This window comes from Callospermophilus lateralis, unplaced genomic scaffold (assembly GCF_048772815.1).
Source record: "Callospermophilus lateralis isolate mCalLat2 unplaced genomic scaffold, mCalLat2.hap1 Scaffold_105, whole genome shotgun sequence".
Classification (NCBI taxonomy): Eukaryota; Metazoa; Chordata; class Mammalia; order Rodentia; family Sciuridae; genus Callospermophilus; species Callospermophilus lateralis.
The window spans coordinates 5,023,343-5,033,648 of NW_027510702.1; the positions used below are offsets into that span (position 1 = coordinate 5,023,343).

The 10,306-nt window shown below is 39.5% G+C and overlaps 1 protein-coding gene across 1 annotated transcript; it reads left to right on the forward strand.

The window, feature by feature from the left end:
* The first annotated feature begins 7,741 nt into the window (after positions 1-7,741).
* On the forward strand, positions 7,742-9,386 carry LOC143640013 (adenylyltransferase and sulfurtransferase MOCS3-like). The gene is given in 2 exon segments (XM_077107995.1): positions 7,742-8,602; positions 8,604-9,386. Coding segments are annotated over 2 exon segments (1,395 nt in total). The 3' UTR covers positions 9,138-9,386.
* Positions 9,387-10,306: the final 920 nt, after the last annotated feature.

Below are 10,306 nucleotides of genomic sequence, written 5' to 3' on the forward strand. Positions count from 1 at the left end.
AAGACGATTTTTCACCATATCTCCATGTCTCTGCCTGACTTAGATTTCTGTTTGCATCCTCAAGCATTCCATGATGCATAAGGTATAATGCATGTTGTAAGGAGATCTGCACCAGTAATAAGAAAAAGCCCACTGTCACTGAAGTCATTAAGATAACCATTACTCAAAAAACACAGTAAATATATGATGGACTAAGTCCTTGATTGGATATGAAACATATGACACTGTCCCTGTCATCAACAATTTCAACCTAACAAAGAAGAAAGACACATGAAATGACACTATGTAAATGAAAGCTAAATTATGTAAACTTACAAAGAGAAGACAGTACAATAGTGAAAAAAACAAAAAACAAAAAACAGGGGTTTTGAAGACAGTGTCCTGGCTCATATGCCAGTTAAATGCTAAATAAATCTGAATAACTTATTCGTCCTTTTGTCTCACCTGTTTTATGAGACAATTCTTAATCCTTCAGAAGGGTGTTGTTAGGATTAAATGATATTTAATTTTAATTAAAAAATTAAATGATATTTAACTTTTGCATACTACTAATTCCTAGTTTGGGCTACAGTAGACAACCAATAATATAACTATTTTAAATATATTAAAATGAGACTTAACTTTTGCATACTACTAATTCCTAGTTTGGGCTACAGTAGACAACCAATAATATAACTATTTTAAATATATTAAATCAGCTCAAAAGAAAACATCTTAACAGGGAGTGTTGGAGAATGATGTCAATTCCAATGTAAAGGAAAGTGCATGCTTCCACTTATCTAAAACATCTAAAATGGGCATATTCATAAAAACAGAAAAGATATTAGAGACTATCAGTAGCATGGGGAGGAGGAGAAAATGGAGAACTATTGCTTAATAAATATACAGATTCTGTTTGGAGTAATGGAAATGTTTTAGAAATAGTGGTGATAGTTTACAACATGGTGAATATAGTTAATACCACAGAACTGTATACTTAAAATGGTTAAGATAGCATGTTCCATTATAAACAATCACAATTTAAAATTCCAGAAAACAGGAAAAGTAAAAACAAAACAAAATTTAAAACTAGCTGCAAAGTAAATATTTTAGGCTTTGCATGGCACATGACTTCTTCATAATTACTCATTTTCATTAAAAAACAGCTATTGACAATATGGAAATGAATGTGTGTGGCTGTATTCCAGTAAAACCTTTTGGCCTTGAAAAATAATTAAAAACAAATTATAAAATTTTATTGAAAAGTGCTCTGTTAAAAAAAAAGAAAGAGAGATAATCTTGGAACTGTCTCAGCCCTTTTGGTAATACTTTTAATAAAACATATTAACTTGGAGAGAAGGTTCCATGCAAATAGGAATTAAAATGTTTTTACACATTCAAATTCCCCACTTGTTTCGCTTTTTCCAAAAATACTAACTCAGCACAAATAACTTGGGCAAAGAGTAGAAGCACAACTTCAACATCTGATGGACTGGTTTTGGCAGCCAGATAAACAAAGAGGAGGTATTTCCCATCATACAACATGGAAGATGATCAGAAACTAAGGAATGGCTGGCACAACACTGCTTTCTTTCTTATTTATCCCAGTATCTTACCCTTTCTTCACTATTGTTTACTTTACACTGATACAAACAATTCAGAAAACAATATGAACACTGTAAATATAAGTTCACAAAGTCTATATTCTTACCTTCACATAATTCAGGACACCAATATTTTTCATCCGGTCAGCAAAGGTACTGAAAGTCTCCACATTGCTTTTGGGATGATAAAAGAGAATTTCACTTCCAAGCCTCCAAATAACCTGTCAAAGCAGAAATTATTACCCAATGTAAAGTCCAACCCTGCCTTTATTCTATTTTTCCTGTAAGTTTTGTTTTTCTGATTACATATAAAAACAACCTAAAATTCCTTTCCTTAGATACCATAATTGTCTATGTTATTGTACTTTACCCAGTAAAGATCTCACATGACAAAATCTTTTTAATACTAGTTTTTAAATTCTAGGTAAGTATAACAGTGCCATTATTAGATTAGCAATCCAAAAGAGGAAGAGGCAGCTAAGATATTATTAATTATGAAACTTAATTAGTATAGGAAGAGTAAGTCAGAAACTAGGTTTTGGTAATATTGGCTTCTTAACTGGTCTCAACCTCATCTTTATTCTCAGCAAAGTGAGTGCAACAGACTAGTTTCTTAAGATCTTATCAATATTGAGTATATTTATTCCAATATTTACAACGCAAATTTAAGAACTATCATCAAATATAAACAAATTTTAATAAAAAATATTTTCTCTTCAGATCACTAATCCTGGTGAAAGAACTTGGGAGTTCTTTTTTCATGGAAGCAAATGTCTATTTCTCTTACCCCCATTTAAAGTACTTCAACCATACCAACTTTAAAGTGAACTTCAAAGTCAATTATTTCTAGAAGGAACACAATGGTTGTTTGGTACAATAACTTCATATTCCCAATTAAAAAAAAACAGGACTGGGGCTACAGCTCAGTGGTAGAGCGCTTGCCTTCCATGAATGAGGCACAGGGTTCAATCCTCAGCACCACATAAAAAAATAAACAAATAAAGGCATTCTGTCCATCTGCAACTACAAAAAAAAAAAAAAAACAGATCAAGACTTCATTGTAGAATATCAAAAGTAGCATGGAGGAGCTTAAAGAAACTTGCAGAGGGCTGGGGAATAGCACAGTGATAAAAGCACTGCCTAGCAAGGCAGGTAATAGGTTTCATTCCCAGCACCACCAAAACAAAACAAAAACTTAAAGATTATCCATTACCTATAGTTATCTACAGTTGTTCTTAAACCCAGTCATAAGAAATAATTACCTGGGGCACCTATTAAAAATAAATATTCTAAGCCACCATGCCCATAATCCCAGCAGCTTGGGAGGCTGAGGTAGGAGATCATGAGTTCAAAGCCAGCCTCAGCCATTCAGCAAGGCCCTAAGCAACTTAGTGAGACCTTGTCGCAAAATAAAACATAAAAATGGCTAAGCCAGTGGTTAAAACCCCAGGGGAAGGGTACCAAAAATAAATATACATACGTACATATGTATGTATGTATGTGTATATGTGTGTGTGTGTTTGTGTGTGTGGGGACGGAGGGAGAGAGAGAGAGAGAGCGCAAGGGAGCGCACGCGTGATAGATAGATAGATAGATATTTATGTATTATTTGGGTTTTTCTTGAGGAAGTATTCGGGATTTAACCCAGGGTGCTTAATCTAAGTCCCCAGTCCTTTTTATTTAGAAACAGGTTTCACTAAGTTGCCAAGGTTGGTCTTGAACTTGCAATCCTCCTGTCTCAGCCTCGAGCTGCTTGGAATTTCAGCTGTACTCCACAGTGACTGATGGAATCTGTATTTTCAACACATGCCCTAGGTAGTTCAAAAGGATTCAAACAAGTATCTGGAAGCCACTCATTTAATTTCTTCATTTTATAAAACAAAATATGAACAAAAGAGAGGTATATAATGCCTCTCTGTAATGTAAATCATTACTAATGATTTACAGATATATGTAACTTTAGTCCCTAAATTAAAATTTGTCAATAATTATATTTTCTTTTTACACACATACACAAACACACACACACACACACACACACACACACACACACACACCAAGTAGCATGTATGTACTATTTGGTATTTTGGGTTTGGGCTCCATTAGATTGATGCACTGGTTACTATATTAGTAAAAGCACCTGAAATAGTCAAGTAAAGTTATTTGTGGAGAAACTGCTTTTTACTCAACAAATTTAGCAGTATATGCCAGGCAGTGTTTCAGGCACTGTTTTACCCCTTCCCTCAGAAATGTACATTTAATATGGAGAGTCACACAAGAAACAAGAAACATAATTATATTGACAAGTGTTACTGGAAAAGAGTGAGAAGGATATGGAGATCAAGAGTGCCAGTACAAAGTAGGAATAAGAAAGCAAGAAATGCACTTGTAATTTTAAATAATCAAGATAGACCTCATAGAGGTCACAGAAAAGCAGTCATACAGAAAGGCAGACATAATGATAACTGAAGAAAGATCTTTCCAAGTAGAATAAATAAGGTAAAGATTGAGGCAGAATATGCCTGGCTTATTCTAATAAGAGCAAGGCTAGTAAGACTGGAAAAGAAAATACAGGTGAGCAAGTAACAGGAAATGAGATTAAGAAAAGAAAAGGTCAAATGGGAATGGGTGAGCACATCACACAGGAACCCTGATTACAATGTTTTCAGCAGAGGAGTGAATGAGGACTTAAGGTTTTAAAAGTTCACTCTACATCATTAGACATTAGGAAAACAAAAATCATTTTAAAACCATGATAAGATATCACTTTAAAACCACCAGGATGACTAAAATCAAAAAGAGACAACAGGGCACGGGTGTAGAGAAGCTGGAACTCTCAAATATTACTGATGGAAATATAAAATGGTAGAGTCACTTTTGAAAATAGTCTGATAGTTTCTTGAGAAGTTAAATACAATTATCACATGAACTAAAATTCTACTCTAGGAATATACCCAAGAAAAATCAAAACAATCATCCACATACAAACACTTGTGCATGAATATTTATAGAAGCATTATTCACAATAACCAAAAAGTAAAATCAACCCAAATGTCTAACAAACTGATGAATGGATATATAAAATGTGGTATGTCCATATAAAAGAATATTTGCCAATAAGAAGGAAAAAACATAAATACTTTTACTACAACATAAATGAACCTTGAAAATATTTTACAAAGTAAAAGAAATCATTCACAAATGACCATTACATTATAAGATTCCATTTATATGAAATTTCCATCATATAAAATAGTAGATTAGTAGCTTCCATGGGCTACGAGTCAGTGGAGAAGCAATGAGGAAGACTGCAAATAGGTACAGGTTTTCTTTTTGTAGAAGATGAAACTATCCTAAATTGCAAAACTCTGTGAAAATATTTAAAATATTAAATTGTACAAGTCAGTGAATTGCATGGTGACAAGAATCAAACCCAGTGCCTCACACACGCTGGGCGAGCACACTACCACTAATGTCTCCATAAAGCTATTTTAAAAACAGACAAAAAGAACATTCTGGTGGGAGAAAAAAAAATTTCAAGTTTTGTTGAACGAGAGTACAAAACAGGTGCACAACCTGTGGAGTAAGTGGGAATTAAAATGATTTCTAATAAAAAAAAAAAGAATTAACACCTTTGTAAATGAAAGTTGGTTTTAAACTTGGAGTACTTCTGCCTCCACTTCCTGAGTCTGGAATTACAGGTGTATGCCACTGCACCTGGCCCACGTGATCATCTTAAGGTCTTAACAAAATTAACAACCTTTCATCATTAATACAAAAACCCCCAACACTGGAAGGATTCAGTAGCACACACCTGTAATCCAGCAACTCAAGAGGCTAAGGCACGAGGATGACAAGTTCAAGGCCAGTCTCCTAATCAAGTTAGTGAGACTGTGTCTCAAAATAAAATTAAATGGGTTGGGAAGTAGCTCAGTGATTAAGCATCCCTGGTACCCTCCCCCACCAAAACAAACAAACAAACAAATCACCAGCAGACTAGGAATAGAAGGGAACTTCCTTAAAATGACAAAGGGCTTTTACAAAATAAAATAAACAAACAACAACAAAAAAAAAAAAAAAAAAAAAACACAGCTAACTTCATAATCACTGGTGAAACACTGAAAGCTTCCCCAAAGACCAGGAACAACATAAAGATGCCAACTTCCACCACAGCTATTCACCACTGTACTTAACATCCTACCCATAATCAGGCAAGGAAAGAAGGAAAAGGCATCCACCCACACTGGAAAAGAAGAAATAATATCAGATGACATGACTCTACATAAAAAGTATTCCAGGGACTGGGGTTATAACTCAGTGGTAGAGAACTTGCCTAGTGTATGTGAGGTACTGAGTTTAATTCTCAGCACCGCATATGAATAAATAAAATGAAGGTTCACTGACAACTAAAACAAATTTTTTAAAGAATATTCCATAGAATCCACAAAATAAAGATCTATAAATAAAGCTACTTATTAAAAATAAATATTAGAAGTAACAAATGGATTCAGCACAGTTGTAAGGCAAAAGACCAACAAGCAAAAATCAGTTATATTTTTATATGCCAGCCATAAACAATCCAAAAAGAAAACAATTCCATTTACACACAAAAAAAAAACCCCACACAAATAAATATGTAGGAATAAACTTATTCAAAGAGGTGAATGATTTCACCAAAAAAATAAAATATTGCTGAAAGAAATTAAAGAAGATAAGCAGGGGTGTAACTCAGCAGGTCATGGGTTTGATCTTGAGCACCACCAAAATATAAATAATAGAAATTAAACAAGACACAAATAAATGGAAAGACATCCCATGTTCATGGATTAAAAGACTTAATAATGTTAAGATGGTAACTCCCCAAAGCAATTTATGAATTCAATACAATCCTTATCAAAATCCCAATGACCTATTTTGCAGCTAACCCTCCAATTCATACAAAATTTAAGGGGCACCAAACAGGAAAAATACAGAAAATAAAACAACAAAGTGGAAGATTAATTCTTTTCAAATTTATGCTTCAAATCTTAACTATAGATGGGTATGGTAGTAATCCCAGCTACTTAGGAGGCTAAAACAGGAGGACTTCAAGCTCAAGGCCACCCTGGGCAATTTAACCAGACCCTGCCTGATTCAAGATAAAAAATAAAAAGAGCTGGGATGTAGCTCAGCAGTACAGCATCCCTGGTTCAATTCCTAGTAAAAGTATTTTTTAAAAAAAGACTGCTACAAAGCTACAGTAATCAAAGCAGTGTGTTACTGACATAGGATAGATTTGAGTCTAAAAATAATTGCAAACGCCTCGGCGCCGGGGCGGGGAGGAGCGCGCCCGCTCGGCCCCGGCTCCGGCGGCGGCAGTGACCACCGAGGGGGCGGCTCAGGCTTTCAGCTGCGCCCCAGGTAAAAGTGGGGGGTCAGCCTTTTAAGAAAAAAGCGGCGAGCAGGGGCAGAAGGTTAGTCACCAGGACCGCGAGCGTCTCACAACACCCGGGAGCTGGACCGAGAACCCAGGACAGGAGAACACCCGGCAAGTGTCCGTCTTTCCTTCCTCGCGGGGTGGCCTTCTCCTCGAGGCTGCCTGCGTGAGCCCGGGGAAGGCTGGCAGGGCCGCCTCGCGCAGCCAACCGCCGCCACCCAGGCCGGCGGAGCCAGCTCATCCCACTCCTCGGGGAGGAAGGTCGGGCGCGCTACCTCTCGGAGAAGCTCTTTACCAGCAGCCATACGATGAGCGGCAGGTTCTCGCGCTCGTTGTAGGTGGGTAAGAGCACCGAGTACTTGTCCTGGCGTCGGGAGCGCCCCTCCGGTTCCTGCCGAGAGCTGGCGAGACTCCGACGCGACTCCACTGAGGCCATGGCGGAACAGCGCAGGACGCCGGAGGCGGAATTACGTCACGCTGCGCTGAACGTACCAAATCCCGGAAGAGGGGGGTGGCCTGTGTGACTGAATTGCACTTCTTCCAGGCCCTGTGCGTGGTTCATTTGGAAGTAGTCAGGATTTGTGAACCTTTTAAATTGAGTCGGAAGACTTCTTCAGGAAATGCCTACCCATTTGTTGTCTTTTCTCAAGTTTATGAAGTTGTTTTAGTTTATTCTAGTCGCTAGGAGACAGTAAGCCGGATACGGAAGTGCTTCTCAGGACCATATCCGGAGGAGGTCGCCATGGCTGCCCCTGAGCAGGTGCTCGCCTTACAGGCTGAAGCTGCCCGGCGTGAGGAGGAGCTGAGTTCTCTGAAGCAGCGGCTGGCGGCAGCTCTTTTGGCAGAACAAGAACCTGAGCCAGAACGGCTGGTTCCGGTGTCGCCGCTGCTGCCCAAGGCCGCCCGGTCCCGAGAAGAGATTCTGCGCTATAGCCGGCAGCTAGTACTGGCAGAGCTGGGCGTGCACGGACAGCTGCGCCTGGCTGCCGCGTCGGTGCTCATCGTGGGCTGTGGTGGACTTGGCTGCCCGCTGGCACAGTACCTGGGCGCAGCCGGCGTGGGCCGCCTTGGCCTGGTGGACTACGACGTGGTAGAGATGAGCAACCTAGCCCGCCAAGTGCTGCATGGCGAGGCACTGGCCGGACAGGCCAAAGCCTTTTCTGCCGCCGCCTCGCTGCGCCGCCTCAATTCGGCGGTGGAGTGCGTGCCCTATGCTCAAGCGCTTACCCCAGCCATGGCGCTAGACCTGGTCCGCCAGTAGGACGTGGTGGCCGACTGCTCCGACAACGTGCCCACTCGTTATCTGGTTAATGACGCCTGCATGCTGGCCGGTCGTCCTCTTGTGTCGACCAGCGCCCTGCGCTTCGAAGGTCAAATCACAGTTTACCACTATGATGGTGGGCCTTGCTATCGCTGCGTTTTCCCTCAGCCACCCCCAGCAGAGACGATGACCAACTGTGCAGATGGTGGGGTGCTCGGTGTGGTAACTGGGGTCCTGGGCTGCCTGCAGGCGCTGGAGGTGCTGAAGATCGCTGCAGGCCTGGGTCCCTCTTACAGTGGCAGTCTGTTGCTCTTTGACGCTCTCGGAGGGCATTTCCGGAGGGCATTTCCGCTGTATTCGGCTGCGGAGGCGCAGGCCCGACTGTGCAGCTTGCGGGGAGCGCCCCACTGTTACCGACCTGCAGGACTATGAGGCCTTCTGTGGCTCTTCAGCTACCGATAAGTGCCGTTCCCTGCGGGTTTTGAGCCCAGAGGAGCGTGTTTCTGTCACTGACTATAAGCGACTTCTGGATTCTGGGGCACCCCATTTATTGCTGGATGTCAGGCCTAAAGTGGAGGTGGACATCTGTCGTTTGCCTCATGCCCTTCACATCCCTTTGAAACATTTAGAACGGAGGGATGCAGAAAGCCTGAAACTCCTGGGAGAAGCAATCCAGGAAGGGAAGCAGCGTATTCAAGAAGGGACTGCACTCTCCATTTATGTGATTTGCAAACTAGGAAATGACTCCCAGAAAGCCGTGAGGATCCTGCAGTCCTTAACAGTGGCCCAAGAGTTAGACTCTTTAATGGTTCAGGATGTTGTGGGGGGACTCATGGCCTGGGCTGCCAAAATCGATGGGTCATTTCCACAGTACTGAAGTGACTGTTGTCATACCTCAAAGATATATTTATTTACATCCTTCCCATAATATAGAGAAGAATCCAGTATTCCTTATCTGACTACACGACCTCCTTTTTATAAGGAGCTTTTTGGTTGTAATGTAATGTTAATGGATTATAATACCCTCTCTGAGAACCTTCTTGAGTTTTCAGCATTTAGAGGGTGCCTTGAACATCAGATATAATGTGATAGGATTTGTGTTTTACTTTTGCCTCACTTGCATTTTTCCACCTCTTTAAATCAAAACTCTAAATCATACATCTAGAATTAAGAAGTATACTTAGTCTTACTGAGTTGATCACAGATGATATATTTAGTGTCAGTTTATTGTTAATAAGACATTATTTGGGTCTTATTTCTACTTCAAATAATAGAATATATCCTACAGAAATAAATGTTTAATAAAACTATATTATTGTTTGGTTTGCTTTGAAATCTTCTAATCCAGGCCTTCTTTTCACCCCTCCTCCTCTATCTGCATTTTCTGTTTTGATTTACTCTATTCTAGTATTTTATAACAGTGTACAATGTAGGTGTTTTATATTTGTTTACTTATTAAATTTTTTTAATGAAATTGCAGATCATATACCCAGCTTACAATGTATACAACAAAATTAAAAGTAAAAATTTGGTATACTCTTGTATATCAGTGGCCAGCTGAAGAACACATGGCCTGTCAAAGGGGGGCTTCGACCCTCCATCTGCTTGTTGAAGGCAGGCCATAATCAGATTTTTGTTTTGTTTTAAGAGCAGAAATCACAGATGTAATGTGAATTCTCTGTATCTCTGGCAATAAATATACTTTAAAAAAAATTGCAAACATCTATAGCCAATTTATTTTCAATAAGAATGCCAATACCTTTCAATCGGAAAAGAACAGGCTCTTCAATAGATGGTACTCAGAAAACTGAATGACCACCTACAATAGAATTAAATGGGACTCCTACCTCAGTTCAAACACAAATATTAACTCAAAACCTTAGTCCAAATGTAAGTGTAAACTCAAAATGGATCAAAGACCTAAGTAAAACATAAAACTAAAAACATATTGGTAAATCTTTATGACCTAGTATTTGGCAACAGATTATTATATTTAACACCAACAGCACAAAAAAACAAAATAGGGGCTGGGGCTGTAGCTCAGTT